The sequence below is a fragment of the Pollachius pollachius genome (assembly GCF_949987615.1).
Source record: "Pollachius pollachius genome assembly, chromosome: 14".
Classification (NCBI taxonomy): Eukaryota; Metazoa; Chordata; class Actinopteri; order Gadiformes; family Gadidae; genus Pollachius; species Pollachius pollachius.
Genome location: NC_136947.1, coordinates 10,718,615 through 10,734,935, shown reverse-complemented (window position 1 = coordinate 10,734,935; position 16,321 = coordinate 10,718,615). Strand labels below are relative to the sequence as shown.

The window sequence follows — 16,321 nt, the reverse complement described above, 5'->3', positions numbered from 1 at the left end:
ACACTGTGGATCCTGTTCAAGCTGGTGTGATCCGGTTGGGGCCGGTGTGATCCTGTTCAGGCCGGAGTGATCCGGTTGGGGCCGGTGTGATCCTGTTCAGGCCGGAGTGATCCGGTTGGGGCCGGTGTGGTCCGGTCGGTACTTACAGGCCACCACGGCGCTGGAGCGGTTCCTCTTGGCGTTGCCGTCACGCAGGCCGGCGGTGCTGGCGTTGGGCTCGGCCTGGTAGCAGCACAGTGCCTCCCACTCCTTCTCCAGACGGTTCTTGTTCTTCAGGTGGTCCTCCATGTAGGCCTGGAGCAGGGAGCAACAGATTAGCTTAGCACCACGCAGGTTAGCTTAGCGCCCGACAGGTTAGCTTAGCACCCAGCAGGTTAGCTTAGCACCCAGCAAATGAGCTTAGCACCCAGCAGGTGAGCTTAGCACCCAGCAGGTTAGCTAAGCGCCCAGCATGTTAGCTTAGTGCCAAGCAGGTCGCTTAGCGCCCAGCAGGTTAGCTTAGCGCCCGACAGGTTAGCTTAGCACCCAGCAGGTTAGCTTAGCACCCAGCAAATGAGCTTAGCACCCAGCAGGTGAGCTTAGCGGCCAGCAGGTTAGCTAAGCGCCCAGCAGGTTAGCTTAGTGCCCAGCAGGTTAGCTTAGCGCCAAGCAGGTGAGCTTAGCACCCAGGAGGTTATCTTAGCACCAAGCTGTTTTACATACTAAAGACCGCTAGCCACTTAGCACCCAGCATGTAAGTACCCTAAGGATCTCAGGTTAGCACCCTCAAGACCATTAGCCACTTAGCACCCAGCAGGTTAGTACCCTAAGGATCTCAGGTTAGCATCCTCAAGACCATTAGCCACTTAGCACCCAGCAGGTTAGTAACCTAAGGATCTTAGGTTAGCATCCTGAAGACCGTTAGCCACTTATCACCCAGCAGGTTAGTACCCTAAGGATCTCAGGTTAGCTTGCTCAAGACCGTTAGCCACTTAGCAGCCAGCAGGTTAGCACCATAAGTATTTTAGTTTGAAGTCCTGCACAGATGAGTTTAATACAACCAGACATACGTTCTCAGAAGGGGCGCCTGACCCAGACCCAGGCTGGGATTTAGGGGTTAAGATAATCATATTCAAGCCTCATATTCAAGATACATCTCCTTAGAATAAGGAGTTCGTTTAATGGCCTCGGAGGGTGCTGTAGGAGTAGTATTATTCAGTAATTCAGAAGAGGCTTTTATCTAGAGGGACTTCAGCGATCATTGGTCATTAGGGGCTGAGGCCTCTTAGACTACCTGCCGGCCTCTTGGTCCAGGAGGCCTACAGGTAGTCCATGGACGCAGGATCCAAGGGATCGCCGTAGGCCGGGAGTCCAACACCCTGACCCCTAGACCTCACCATCCCCAAATTATAATGAGCTAATTTGCTAAGCCTGTGTACTTGACTGTGAGCTTCGTTGGGTGTAGATCAGGCTCCTCCTCCACCTGGCAGGTGAAGTGTTATTTCTAGCAGTGCTATTAGCTTGCTGGCTAGGAGCAGCTCCATCTTAATGACAAGCAATCTTAGCCTAGCCCATTAGCTCCCCCAGCCTATCCATAATTAAACGGCACCCTGACGAAGATCTACTGCTGCTAATGATGGTGTCAAAATCTCAAGACCGGAATAGTAGGTTAGCATGCGCCGCGGCTAGCAGGTTAGTGCTAAGCTCACGTCGGATTCTGTTCCTTGACCCGGGGCAATCGTAATTAATAATAATAATTAATAATTAATGTAATCCGAATTTAAGTAATAACTTATCTATGACCACTCAAATAGGGGCCGTTAGGCTGCAAATGACCAGGTGAGTATGGTGCGCACGTCATACCAGCAGCAGTGGTAATAGTAGCATAACTATAATGTAGTAGAAGTCTAATGGACAAATGGAATAATTAACCAGGTATAATATAATTAAATGACTTCCTGATGATTTATGACAGCAGGTATAAATGATGTTTCCCCTTAAAGGGTGTGTCCTCATGTGGAAAACGGGAGCCAGCGATGACAGCCATTTTATCTCCGTACTTCCTGTTTGTGGTATTGACACATGCACCGCGCACACCCCCACACCCAGGGCTGAGGCCTGGTAACAGGGTTATGTGCCGTGTAAAGGGATTAGAGGGATCCCAACACACGGTAATCCCGCCTGCAGCGCCAGGTGATCTCACAGCCAGTGGAGAACAGGCTGCAGGGCGGCCATTGTGGCTCCGCTGGGTCTCCCAGCAACACAACATGGAGTCTGGGGCCGTTTTCCAATGCACTGTTTAGAGGGGGGGTGATGATGATGATGATGATGATGAAAATGTTGAGGGGGGTAATGGTGGTTTGTGTATAAATGTTGACAGAGGTATATGACACACTTATATGACAGAGGTACATGCCAGGTCTTTAAGGGCAGGTCTTTAAGGATAGGTCTATAAGGGCAGCTCTTTAAGGACTTTAAGGAAAGGTCTTCAAAGTCTGTCTGATCTAAGTTCCTTGGAGAGGAATGTTCTTGAGGGACCCTTAAATTCAGTATATAAAATGTTAATCTGGCTGCTGTTTCTGAGAATAATCTGGAACATTTACCAGTCCCACAACAAAAGAAGGATAATGTGCTTTCTAGGGAGCTGTTTAATCCGCTTAACGCAGAAGCAGCGAAGGACAGATAGAGAAGGAGAGATAGGAAGCGAGGGGGACACACTCTTAAGTCCCCAGGAGGGGGGTAATGCATTCAATCAGAGATAGTGAAAGCAGAACGGCGTGGGGACAAGGAGACAGGATTCACTGTGTTCTACGAGGGCCATTCAGGGTCGAGGAAGAAGACGATGCCAGGAGGGTTAGCTGCTAGATAGCTTCTCTAGACTTAGCTGATATGTAGTTAGCTCCTCTAGAGTTGGCTGCTATGGAGTTAGCTCCTCTATAGTGAGCTGCTATGGAGTTAGCGCCTCTACAGTTAGCTGCTATGGAGTTAGCTCCTCTAAAGTTAGCTGCTATGAAGTTAGTTCCTCTACAGTGACAGTTAGAGGAAGGCTCCCATTCCTGCCATGGGTTCGTTCTGTTTGATCGAAAACCTGAAGTAGCTAGCCACAGTTAGCATCAGAGGAATCAGCGGGTGGACATCGATCAGAAAGGTTCCCGGGTCACAGTGGGCGGTAAAGAGTGTTTCACAGCCTTCATCCAGAGTGTGGAGTATAGTGCTATTCCTGGCCATGGGGGGAGGGTTGGGAGGCAGGAGGGATGGAATATAGAAGGAAAGGAAGCAAGCAATAAAGGTAGAGGACCCAGCAAATTAGTAATATTATCTGAAATCTAATTATTAATATGGAATTTCATGCTAACATAATTATCTCTAATGACTTAATAATGGAAAGTTCTAAAAGAGGTGAATTTAGAGAAGAAATTAGCAGAGAGGATATGAAGATACATCCCCGTTTCTCTGCCACCATGAACCTGGTCACCTAAAACCTTAATCCACCATGTGGGAAATAAATCCATATGTGGTCGTTCCTTCCTGCTAGGGGAGACGCCTAACCAATCAGCTCTAGGGGACTGAGGTCTGAACCAATGGCCTGTCTGGTGTACTGTAGTCAGTGGTGGGAGCTGTCCAGGGTGCTGGAACCATGCTGGACCAGAGGAGCTAGACACGTGATCTCTGAAGGCGAACCAAGCCCACATAAGTATTTATGTATAAAGTACTGCATGTTGTACTGCTACTGCATGGTTTTGTATAGTAGTGCATGTTGTACTGCTACTGCATGGTTCTGTATAGTAGTGCATGTTGTACTGCTACTGCATGGTTCTGTATAGTAGTGCATGTTGTACTGCTACTGCATGGTTCTGTATAGTACTGCTGTTGTATTGATGATGCATGGTGCTGCATGGTGGTGCATGGTGGTGCATGGTGGTGCATGATGATGCATGGTGCTGCATGGTGGTGCATGGTTGTGCATGGTGCTGCATGGTGGTGTTAGTGGTGCATGTTGCTGCATGGTGGTGCATGTTGCTGCATGGTGGTGCATGGTGCTGCATGGTGGTGCATGATGATGCATGGTGCTGCATGGTGGTGCATGGTGGTGCATGGTTGTGCATGGTGGTGCATGGTGGTGCATGTTGCTGCATGGTGCTGCATGGTGGTGCATGGTGCTGCATGGTGGTGTATGGTGCTGTATGTTGGTGCATGGTGCTACATGGTGCTGCATGGTGGTACATGGTGCTGCATGGTGGTGCATGGTGGTCCATGGTGCTGCATGGTGGTGCATGGTGCTGTATGGTGGTACATGGTGGTGCATGGTGGTGCATGGTGCTGCATGGTGCTGCATGGTGGTGCATGGTGCTGCATGGTGGTGCATGGTGCTGCATGGTGCTACATGGTGCTACATGGTGCTGCATGGTGCTGCATGGTGCTGCATGGTGGTGCATGCAGCAGGTCTCAGGGGTTACTAGTATCTCTGTGTCTGTTGAACACATCAAAAGACGCTTTGCTCTGTTGCATCCTGCCGGCAGCTGGGTAGAGCATGCAGGGAGCTGTGTGTTTGTGTGTGTGAGTGTGGGTGTATGGCGCCCAGGGGTGTGTGTGTGCGTTTGTGTGTGTGTGTGAGTGTGTGTGTGTGTGTGTGTGTGTGTGTGTGTGTGTGTGTGTGTATGTCTGTGTGCGTTTGTGTGTGAGTGTGTGTGTGTTTGTGTGAGTGTGTGCCTGGGTGTATGTGTGTGTGTGTGTGTGTGTGTGAAATAAATGCCATTGAAGAATGGTGGAAAAATTACTTTCTTTACCGAGAGAAAGACAGAGAGAGACAGAGACACAGACAGAAACAGAGACTGAGACATACAGACAGACAGAGAAAGAGAGAGAGAGACAGAAAAAGCACTTTTCCCTCCCTTAAAACCACCATCTTCTGTATGAAGCCGAGTAGGAGCATTTATCTGTTAAAGCATACTGTCAGCCTGGTGTCAAATGGTACAACAGTGTGAGTGTTCTATAAGCCACACTATTGTCAGTCTTTACAGACAATGTTAACACAAGAGGGCTAAATAGGGTACTCTTTTTCCCAGGAGTAAAGAGGAACTGACGCTAGCACCTGACGCTAGCACCTGATGCTATCCTATTGTCTGATCTTATCGCCTGATGCTAGCACCTGATGCTATCCTATCGTCTGATGCTAGCACCTGATGCTATCCTATCGTCTGATGCTACTTTCTGATGCTAGCACCTGATGCTATCCTATAGTCTGATCTTACCGCCTGGTGCTATTTTCTGATGCTAGCACCTGATGCTATCCTATCGCCTGACGCTATCGCTTGATGCTATCGCCTGATGCTAGCACCTGATGCTATCCTATCGTCTGATCTTATCATACAGACCAATCAAGTCTTTTCCTGAATTAATGGAAACAGTTTCCATTAAGTCTTTACATTAGACGTTATCACATTAACACTTTAATATATAACAGGATTTAGCAGCATACAACCTCTCTCCATGAATAGGCTTCACTCTAAATCTATGGACGACACTTCAGAATCAGAATCAGAATCTCTCTATTGTCATTGCACAAAGTGCAACGAAATTGGGGTTGAGGCTCTCAAAATAAGTGTTTTTTAAAAAAAAGATTTTTTTAAAAACAAAAACAAAACGAAAAAAGGTTTTTTTTAAAAAAAAAAATAGAATGTTTAAGAATTCAAAAACAAATACATATATTTAAAACTGTCAGCCAATGTCATATTGGTATGATATTGCAATAATTTATAATTCTGCATTATTTAGAGAAATAAAAGCTCTGGGGTAGAACATACTTAACATAAAAGGGACTTTCCTCTCCATAAATGGACTTCCCTTTCCATCATGGGACTTCCCTCTCCACATACAGACTTCCCTTTCCATCATGGGACTTCCCTCTCCACATACGGACTTCCCTTTACATCAAGGGACTTCCCTCTCCACATACGGACTTCCCTTTCCATCATGGGACTTCCCTCTCCACATACGGACTTCCCTTTACATCAAGGGACTACCCTCTCCACATACGGACTTCCCTTTCCATCATGGGACTTCCCTCTCCACATACGGACTTCCCTTTACATCAAGGGACTTCCATCTCATTATATGGACTTCCCTCTCCATATCTGGATGTCCATCTTGTCTTACTAATGGTATGATTATTAGTTAATTGCTAATGCTACGCAGTGCTACAGTCATGCACCCAGCATCACCTCGGGTGAAGGAAAGAGGGAGGACACGTTGCCAAGGCAACACAAGAGGAGGCCTTTGATTGGCTGGGGCAGAGGGCAGGGCCTACCAGGATCATGTGACCGGTGGAGATGTCCATGTTGGAGTGGGAGGGCTCCTCGCCCCAGGAGGAGGTGCTGCCGCGGGCGGAGGGACTGACCGCCGCCCCGCCTCCTCCTCCTCCCCCTCCGTCACTGAACTGGGAGGAAACGCTGGTGATGCGGGAGGAGAGGGGCTCCGAGGGGGGCTTCACCGCCATGCGCTGACGACACAGCTCCTGGTAGAGAGAGAGAGAGAGACACAGAGAGAGACAGAGAGAGAGACAGAGAGAGAGAGAGAGACAAATGGACAGTAAGTTCAACCAGTCAACTGTTTGGCTTAGTGAAGTGTTAGTCTATAGTCTAGTCTAGTATTCAGGGTGTTTGACCCCCAGCTGAAAGGTTCTGGGTTCGATCCCCAATGTCCTCAGTCTACCTGTAGGCCTCCCAGAGTCCGATGACCTCTGACCCCCCTGCTCCTAAATGACCTGGATGGGAACCCCCCGAAAGACTTGAAAGAAGGACCGACCGTTGACCCAACGTCCACCTTCTCAGAACGGTGGACGATGGGGTGGGCCGGCGTCGGGGAGAAGAAGACCCCGTCCAATCGTCTCAGGGGGTTTCCATGGCCACAGCAATGACGGAGAGAGCTGAACCCCCTGGTTTGAGGAGCTTCCTGATTTCAGGGCGAGTGAGAGAGGCTGGGGAACGAGGCTGAGCGTGATGTGCTGAGCTCACCAGCTCTGCTGGTGACAGATGGATGCGTCCCGCTCTAATGTTCTTGTCAGGCGTTGCCGTGAAAAAAGAACCGCCCGCAACAAAGAATCGTTTGGTATTGATCGCTTTAATTTCAGCGCCTTATTAAATCTACTCTATCACGCCAGAGACGCTCCTTCGTCCATTTTGTTTTGGTTGAGTGGGGACTAATGTTTTAACCCTTATCTCGTTTTAATGCAGATGCCACGTTTCACTCTCCATATATGGACTGGAGTCTCCATATATGGACTCGAGACTCCATATATGAACAGGAGTCTCTATGAGCAGATTAGGATAGTTTACAAGCAGGTAAGTTTAATTAACGTAGTTAGTGTAGTCTAGCAGCTTGTTGGTGTAGTCTAGCAGCTGGTTAGTGTAGTCCACCAGTTGGTTAGTGTAGTCTAGCAGCTGGTTAGTGTAGTATTGCAGCTGGTTAGTGTAGTCTAACAGCTGGTTAGTGTAGTCTAGCAGCTGGTTAGTGTAGTCCACCAGTAGGTTAGTGTAGTCTAGCAGCTGGTTAGTCTTGTCTATTTATTATATATATATGATATGTATAAAGAACAGCCTGGTGTATATATAGCATGACGTAGGACCTAGCGTGGGAGAGCCTGTGATTAAGTCTTGCTGCGTCTGATTGACAGGGTGGTAATTTGAGCAGCCCTTCATTAGTGTGGCCGTGTGTGATGTAAGTGATGCTGGGAGGATAGGTTGTCATGACGACAGTGATCCATTGATGGGGACGGAGACGGCGACTCCTGGAAGTCATTAGAGTTCATTAAGACAAGCTTAGAAATGCTGGAAGCAATTAGACAGATACTTCGTAACATTAATGCTGTATTTATATTAAAAGTCGTAAACTTCGTAAAATACTCTACCCATAGTACTGTCATATTGTCATACTGCGGTACTACGTCAGCACTGAGGAACTACGTCAGTACTGTGGTACTATGATAGAGGTACTGCATTTGTATTGTGGTACAACATTAGTACTGATTAGTATTAATATTTGAAATATAGTACTACATTAATATTGTGGTATTAAGTCAGTACTTGCGTGCTATGTGTGGTACTATGTGATAACTGTAGCACTTCATCAGTACTGTAGTATTACAATAATACTGTGTGTGGTACTATGTGATAACTGTAGTACTTCATCCTTACTGTAGTACTTCTTCATTACTGTACTACTTTATCAGTACCGTAGTACTACGTCAGTACTGTGTGAGGTACTATGTGTGTCTGCTAGAGGTTCAGAGGAGCACAGACAGTGGTGCATTGTGGGTGTTAATTCAGGAGCCCCACAGCAGTTGTATTTGAAGACCCCCCTCCCGGTGTTGTAATTAAAGCGGTTTCAAAATGGCTCCCCCCTGAGAGCCAATTAGAGGAGAGCAGGGCTTGTTGGGTCTAAACACCTGTTATTTACTCTCCCTGTGACGCGCAGGGCCAAGGGGCGGGCCCTCCATTAGGGCTGGTTTCCATAGCGACACATGGTGATGGACTGACCAGGTTCGACGCTTGACTAGACTGAATGTGATGTGGAATTAAGGGGAAATGTACTGCATTTAACTCAATGTAGAAGTGAAGTTAACGGCATGTAACATAACAACGTAAGGTTTGAGCTTAACTTAATGTTAAAAACAGGGCGTTTTCTGCATTTAATCAGATGTTGGAATGATTTCATAACTGCATTCAACTGAAATTCAATTCAATTCATTGAATTCAATTTTAGAAAGAAAGACACAAAGAGGTTGGATTAGTTCTAGAATAGATGAGGGTTTGGTGTATTTATCATGAAACTACTCTAGGCCCTAGGGTGTCCACCCTAGGGCCTAGAGTGTATACCCCAACCCTAGGGTGTGTACCCTAACCCTAGAGTATGTACCCTAACCCTAGGGTGTGTACCCTAACCCTAGAGTGTGTACCCCAACCCTAGGGTGTGTACCTTAGACCCGCGAATGTGTACCCTAACCCTAGAGTGTGTACCCTAACCCCAGTGTGTACCTTAACCCTAGAGTGTGTACCCTAACCCCAGTGTGTACCCTAACCCTAGAGTGTGTACCCTAACCCTAGAGTGTGAAAGATTATTAGATTTAAATCTGTGTGCGTATGTGTGCAGCTGTGAGTCAGTGCACACACACACACACACACACACACACACACACACACACACACACACACACACACACACACACACACTCACTCACTCTCAGGGAAAGTGCTGTACACCTGCTATGTTGAAAGATTATTAGATTTAAATCTCTCTGCCAAAACACCGCCCTAAAAGCTACAACCCGCCTGCACCTTCACCCCAGTGTGTGTACCCTAACCCTAGAGTGTGTACCCTAACCCCAGTGTGTGTAACCTAACCCCAGTGTGTGTAACCTAACCCCAGTGTGTGTAACCTAACCCCAGTGTGTGTAACCTAACCCCAGTGTGTGTAACCTAACCCTAGAGTGTGTACCCTAACCCCAGTGTGTGTAACCTAACCCCATTGTGTGTAACCTAACCCCAGTGTGTGTAACCTAACCCCAGTGTGTGTAACCTAACCCCAGTGTGTGTAACCTAACCCCAGTGTGTGTAACCTAACCCCAGTGTGTGTAACCTAACCCCAGTGTGTGTAACCTAACCCTAGAGTGTGTACCCTAACCCCAGTGTGTGCAACCTAACCCCAGTGTGTGTAACCTAACCCCAGTGTGTGTAACCTAACCCTAGAGTGTGAGCAGAGGTTTGATGAGGACAGTTGGTTGAGTTGGAGTCAGACTCATCTCATCTCATCACCTTCCTAAAATCTCTCCCGTCCTGCCTGCTGCTGCTCTGGTCGGCAGGTGGGGGGTGACTGACAGACACAAAGCATCCTCGGTCCCGCCCCCACCCCCCCGTCCTCACACACAGACAAACAGCATGGGCCTGTCAATCACTCTCCCCTTTGTCAGCGTTGGCCAATCCCTCTTCACACTTCACTCCAGGAGCACTTGATTGACAGGTCGGGGGAGGGGCAGTCAAGCCTCCTGCCCCCCCGACACAATGAGAAGAAATGGACTCATAAGAGAGAGTGTGTGTGTTTGGGATTGTGTGTATGTGCAGCTGTGAGTCAGTGCACACACACACACACACACACACGCGCACGCACGCACACACACACCTTCTCAGAGAAAGCGCTATACTGCTATGTTGAAAGATTATTCGATTTAAATCTCTCTGCCAAAACACCACCCTGAAAACTACAACCCAAAACACCACCCTAAAAACTACAACCCAAAACACCACCCTAAAAACTACAACCCAAAACACCAAGCTCTAAACGACAACCCAAAACACCACCCTGAAAACTACAACCTTAAACACCACCCTAAAAACTACAATTGATGATATAAAGCGTAAATGTAAAACATTTACCCCAAAGTATTTTCCCAACTAAAAGTTGACAATTAAAGAACTCATATGTAACGGGCCTCAGACGCCATCTTGTCCTTCTGACCCTGGGAGCCTCTGCTAGCCCTGAGGTCACGGCTACGTCTTCACCTCCATCACTCCAACATCTCCTCCCTCTCAGCATCAAGAGAGGATCCACCTCCATCAGGAGAGGATCCACCTCCAACAGGAGAGGAGCACCGCCAACAGGAGAGGATCCACCTCCATCAGGAGAGGATCCACCTCCATCAGGAGAGGAGCACCGCCATCAGGAGAGGATCCACCTCCATCAGGAGAGGATCCACCTCCATCAGGAGAGGATCCACCTCCATCAGGAGAGGAGCACCGCCATCAGGAGAGGATCCACCTCCATCAGGAGAGGATCCACCTCCATCAGGAGAGGAGCACCGCCAACAGGAGAGGATCCACCTCCATCAGGAGAGGAGCACCGCCAACGATGCGAGCACTTAAGGGACGCTGCGCCTCATTATAGAATCAATGCTCATCGGACCACTCTCATTTAAAACCCTGCTGGGAGAAAAGGTCAGGGTGGAGAGAGAGAGGGGAGGGAGAGAGATAGGGGGGGGAGAGAGAGAGATAGGGGGAGGGAGAGGGAGTAATAAAGAAAGGTGGGAAGACAGAGACAGAGAGAGAAAAAGAGAGAGTGAGAGGCAGGGGAGAAGAGGGAGGCAGAGACACATAGTAAGAAGGGAATAGAGAGAGAGAGACAGAGTAAGAAGGGAATAGAGAGAGAGATTGAGAGAGACAGAGGGAGAAAGGGAAAGACAGAGAGAGGGAGATAGAGGGAGCGGGAGAGGGAGAGAGAAAGAGAGACAGAGAGAAAGAAACAGCGCAATCTAATTCTCTGTTCAAAAAGCCACTTCATATTGGATTCTGTTAAATTAAATTTCACAACCTGCCATTCTGGCCAAAGTACAATTATAGTGAGCAAAGAGAGGAGGAGAGATGGAAACTAGTCAGACTGTTATCCAACCCTCACTAGCAACAGGCAAGACACAGACTTCAGAATAATAGCTGCTGTTGAATACTGATGCTCAGTGTGTCAAACCATCCCAGAGCTCTGTGGCAGCTTGTCCAGAGAAAGGAGAGCATCTCCTGTTACTAATCACCTCTGTTCAGGGTGTAGTGCGCCCAGCTGAAGGCCTCTACTTTCCATCTCCAATGAACTCAATCAACTGAGAGCTGGATGACCCCTGACCCCTACCTACTCCTAAAACAGCTGGATCTGAACCCCCTGGAAGTCTCTCTTGATGAAAGCCTCAACTAAGGAGAGTCAGACGTGGAACGAATGCAGTCCACCAGATCTTATAGGAGTTACTCAAGTGCTTTACAGTGTAGTGAACACAGGCTGAGGGATCTGGGAAGGAGGGGGGGTGTTGTCCCCATGGTTATGAGCTACGGCTTGTGATCAAGCTAATACCTTTGTAACGTGTTTTCAGTGGGACGTTGTAGATGAATTGTGCCACACACCGTGGCGCTGTGCCACAAGCGTCCGAGAAGCTCAACCTTCCCTCGGACGGCGCAGTCACCCCTCAGCTCCGCACACACCTCGCAAACGCTGTCCCTGGGCCGTGACGTCATAGAGCACTGAGACGTAACAGTGCATAGCTGACCATGTTGGCGATCATGTCAGACATATTACCTCCTTAGGAAAAATACAAAAGGTTCACTACCTTTTTAACAGCATGAGCGCATTTAGTCTACTGCTGACGGGTCTATTGCATGACCGGCTCGGCCTGGCAGAAGGGTGGTGAGAGCCGGGGGCTGGACAGCAGAGCACAGGACCCCCCGACTGCGTCCCCGACGGAGGACCCGACCCAGGGCCCGGCGGAGGACCCGACCCGACAGAGGACCCAACAGACCCGACGGAGGCCCCCGAACGGAGGCCCCGACGGAGGCCCTGACGGAGGACCCAACCGGAGGCCCCTACAGAGGACCCGACCCGACCGAGGCCCGACCCGACGGAGGCCCGACCCGACGGAGGCCCGACGGAGATCCTGATGGAGGCCCCGACCCGACGGAGGCCCCGACGGAGACCCTGACGGAGGCCCCGACCCGACGGAGGCCCCGACGGAGACCCTGACGGAGGCCCCGACCCGACGGAGGACCCGACCGACGGAGGCCCCTACGGAGGGGACCCGACTTAGGCCCCGACGGAGGACTTGACGGATGGGGGAGGGGACATACCTGGTAGGTGGAGGTGGCGTCGCCGGGCGCGTCGCTGCCCAGGCTGCTGAGTTTCTGCTTCAGCCTGTGGTGGGAGCGGTGGCGCAGGCAGTACACCACGGTGGAGGCCAGTGGCACGGCGGCCGTGCACAGCAGGGACACCACCGTCAGCACCATGAACTTGGTGGACTCGGCCTGGCTGTACTTGTTGGGGATCTGGTTGATCTCACTGCCCTGGAGGACCACAAGAGAAGAGGACTTTGTTAGTGCCGCGCCAGAATGAACCTGAAGAAACCAGAACACACCAGAACAAACCAGAACATAGGCTGTGTTAATGCCGGACTGGGAATGACGGGAGACATGGCAGCAGAAGTCCTGGATAACACCTTTAATAAGAATATGCCACTACAAAAATACACAAAACAACGTCTATATTCCCAGTTGAACTAAACATTGACGAAAGGGGAAGTTGACTTAATTGAACTGAATTAAATAAACAACGGGGCTGATATCTGGAAGGACGAGGAGGAGGAAGCCAGACGTTGGATGTGAGCATGATGCACTACAGACACGCCTGCATGGAGCTACAATGGAGCAGCAGCCTTAGCCTCACTGACACAGAGTGATCTTAGGACCGCGTCGGGGATGGGTGGCTTCGAGCGGGAGAGCCATTGTGCTCAGTGTCATCCTCTTAGGGGAGATCTGAGCAGCACAAAAGACGTGGGGGGGAGGGGGCGGGTTTAACTCTGGGATTAGGGATTCAATTTCCTGTCGAGCGGTGGTCGGGGGGGCGGCGGCAGCAGGTGCTCCGGCCGACGGAGGGAGAAGTGAAACTGAAACCACGGCAGCGTGTTACAGCGTGGGACGGACCGTCTAGCCACACATCATTTCCTTTCCCATGACGGGGGTTTGTGTGATGCCGCGTCCAGCCGTGACACACTGAGGTTGTACTCTATTGAACGAACACAGCGGCTATCGCAAAAGCAAATCGAATCAAAAATACAATCCTGAAGGAAGATAATTATATTAGTCCCGCTATAATATCCTGTTTGATATCGAACGCGGGATACACTTCTTACTACAGGAGCCTTCAGTCTGAGACACAGAGCAGGAGAGGATGAAGAAGGCTTTGAAGGCTGGATGCAGCTCCTGCCCACGCACCATGGTCAGAATAAAGGTGAACTCAGATCATCTCAAATACTGCAATATATCCAACCATCCAGCGCTGGATATACTTCCTCTCTAATCCTTCATTCATTGTACGTGGCTATGCTATTTAAAATGCTCTCATGAGCAGGAAAAAAAACCCTTAATTTTCTAAGGTTTGGTAAAAGGCTTTGATTTCACATTAGGAGAAATGGGTTGAAAGCATGCGGCCAGATATTTGTTTGGGAGAACATTTGCATATGAGTGTGGCTGAAGAGAAGCATAATCATGTTTTTGTTCATCTCTGCACTTCAGCACAGTGCTCAGGATGAATCATACAAGACCACCAAACGTTAACAAAACACTATCTATACAACACTATCAATACAACACTATCTAAAGTTAACGCAACACTCTCTATACAACACTATCTAACGTTAACACAACACTATCTATACAACACTATCTAACGTTAACACAACACTTTCTATACAACACCATCTAACGTTAACACAACACTATCTAACGGTAACACAACACTAACGTTAACACAACACCATCGAACACGCCTCATTTCCCAGGCGTCCTGCAGCAGAAGGCGCTGTGGGAAAAAGGCTCTTTCTAACTCTTCCTCCTCCTCCTCTTCACGGCCCACTGCGTGAGATCACTCGGCAGACACGCACCGTGTGACAGACCGGGCCGCTGTGTGAACTATCGTTTCAGAGCCTGAGAAACGTGAAGAGATCCCTGGGATGTGAACCGCCGGCCGACGTCTTCTGTCCATGGAGCGTTTCATGGAGAGCGGCCGGCCGCGTGCAGTTCATCTGAGGGATCAGCAGGTCCAATGGATAATGGGCCAGCCCTACCTGGCTGCCACTGGGCAACAAAAGACGACGTAATCCCCTCTTATTATACACTCTGTAATGATGTGAACCACAATGCCCAGACAAGGCCCAGCCCGGAGGGAGAAAGGCTGCAGATTGCCATGCCGTCATCAGACCATTCTACTGGATGTGGAATTATCAAAGGGAATCAATAGAGGACGGAAGAAACAGCTTGGACAAAAGGGGAATAATTAGATATTCCTTTATGTCATCGCTCCTTACAACAGGAGCGGCCTGACACGGCTCCGCTATTATCAAGGCGTGGCCGAGCTATTATCCTGTTCCCCGAGTCAATTCAGGCTGCGCATTTAGACCCTAAACTCCTCTTGCTGCCACTTGTATTGTCTCAAGAAATCTGCGGCGATGCAAAACAATCAGGGAGGAGGAGCGGTGTAGCGGCAGGAAACCGGTCCCCAGGGGCCGCAGGGGGACCGGGGCTCTGGGGCGGAGGTGGGGGAGGGTGGAGGTCTGGGGCCATCAGTCAATGGAAGAATCTCCTGAAGCACCGGGTGGAGAGGGGGCCGCTCTGATCTCTCAGCCCGTCAGTCCTGAGGACCCCCTCCCGGCACCACGAATGTTCTGGCATGCTTGTGGGCTTTATAGGCTCCTCCACCTCCCCAGACCCTCCACCTCCTCCACACCCTCCACCTCCCCAGACCCTCCACCTCTTCCACCCCCTAGACCCTCCACCTCCTCCACCTCCCCAGACCCTCCACCTCCTCCACACCCCTAGACCCTCCACCTCCTCCCCAGACCCTCCACCTCCTCAACACCCCTAGACCCTCCACCTCCTCCACACCCTCCACCTCCCCAGACCCTCCACCTCCTCAACACCCCTAGACCCTCCACCTCCTCCACCTCCTCCACACCCTCCACCTCCTCCACCTCCCCAGACCCTCCACCTCCTCCACACCCCTAGACTCTCCACCTCCTCCCCAGACCCTCCACCTCCTCCACACCCCTAGACTCTCCACCTCCTCCACCTCCCCAGACCCTCCACCTCCTCCACCTCCCCAGACCCTCCACCTCCTCCACCCCCTAGACCCTCCACCTCCTCAACACCCCTAGACCCTCCACCTCCTCCCCAGACCCTCCACCTCCTCAACACCCCTAGACCCTCCACCTCCTCCACACCCTCCACCTCCTCCACCTCCCCAGACCCTCCACCTCCTCCACACCCCTAGACTCTCCACCTCCTCCACCTCCCCAGACCCTCCACCTCCTCCACACCCCTAGACTCTCCACCTCCTCCCCCACCTCCTCCACCCCCTAGACCCTCCACCTCCTCCACCTCCCCAGACCCTCCACCTCCTCCACCTCCCCAGACCCTCCACCTCCTCCACCCCCTCCACCCCCTAGACCCTCCACCTCCTCCACCTCCCCAGACCCTCCACCTCCTCCACCTCCCCAGACCCTCCACCTCCTCCACACCCTCAGACCCTCCACCTCCCCCACCTCCCCAGAACCTCCACCCTGCTCCCGCCCACCCATGGAATTTTATTCATGGATGCTGCAGAGTCCTGATGTAACCCCGATGCGGGGACAGCAGTGGACCCCAGCTTTGCCGCCTTTAGCTGCCTTTGAGACTGGCTGCATTTTAATGAAGGACCGAGGTGGGTCCTGGTGACGAGGTGGTCTTGAAGGACCGAGGTGGGTCCTGGTAACGAGGTGGTCTTGAAGGCC

General features: G+C 50.5%; 1 protein-coding gene across 1 annotated transcript in view; it reads right to left on the bottom strand.

The window, feature by feature from the left end:
* The window catches only part of LOC307085794 (receptor-type tyrosine-protein phosphatase N2-like), a 60,175-nt gene that overhangs the window by 8,197 nt on the left and 35,657 nt on the right, over positions 1-16,321 (bottom strand). Inside the window, exons 12-14 of the mRNA XM_079750660.1 lie at positions 12,630-12,842; positions 6,287-6,493; positions 147-294 (exon numbers count right to left, since the gene is read on the bottom strand). Of these exons, the coding sequence (XP_079606786.1) occupies positions 147-294; positions 6,287-6,493; positions 12,630-12,842 (568 nt within the window). The remainder of the gene's footprint in view (positions 1-146; positions 295-6,286; positions 6,494-12,629; positions 12,843-16,321) is intronic.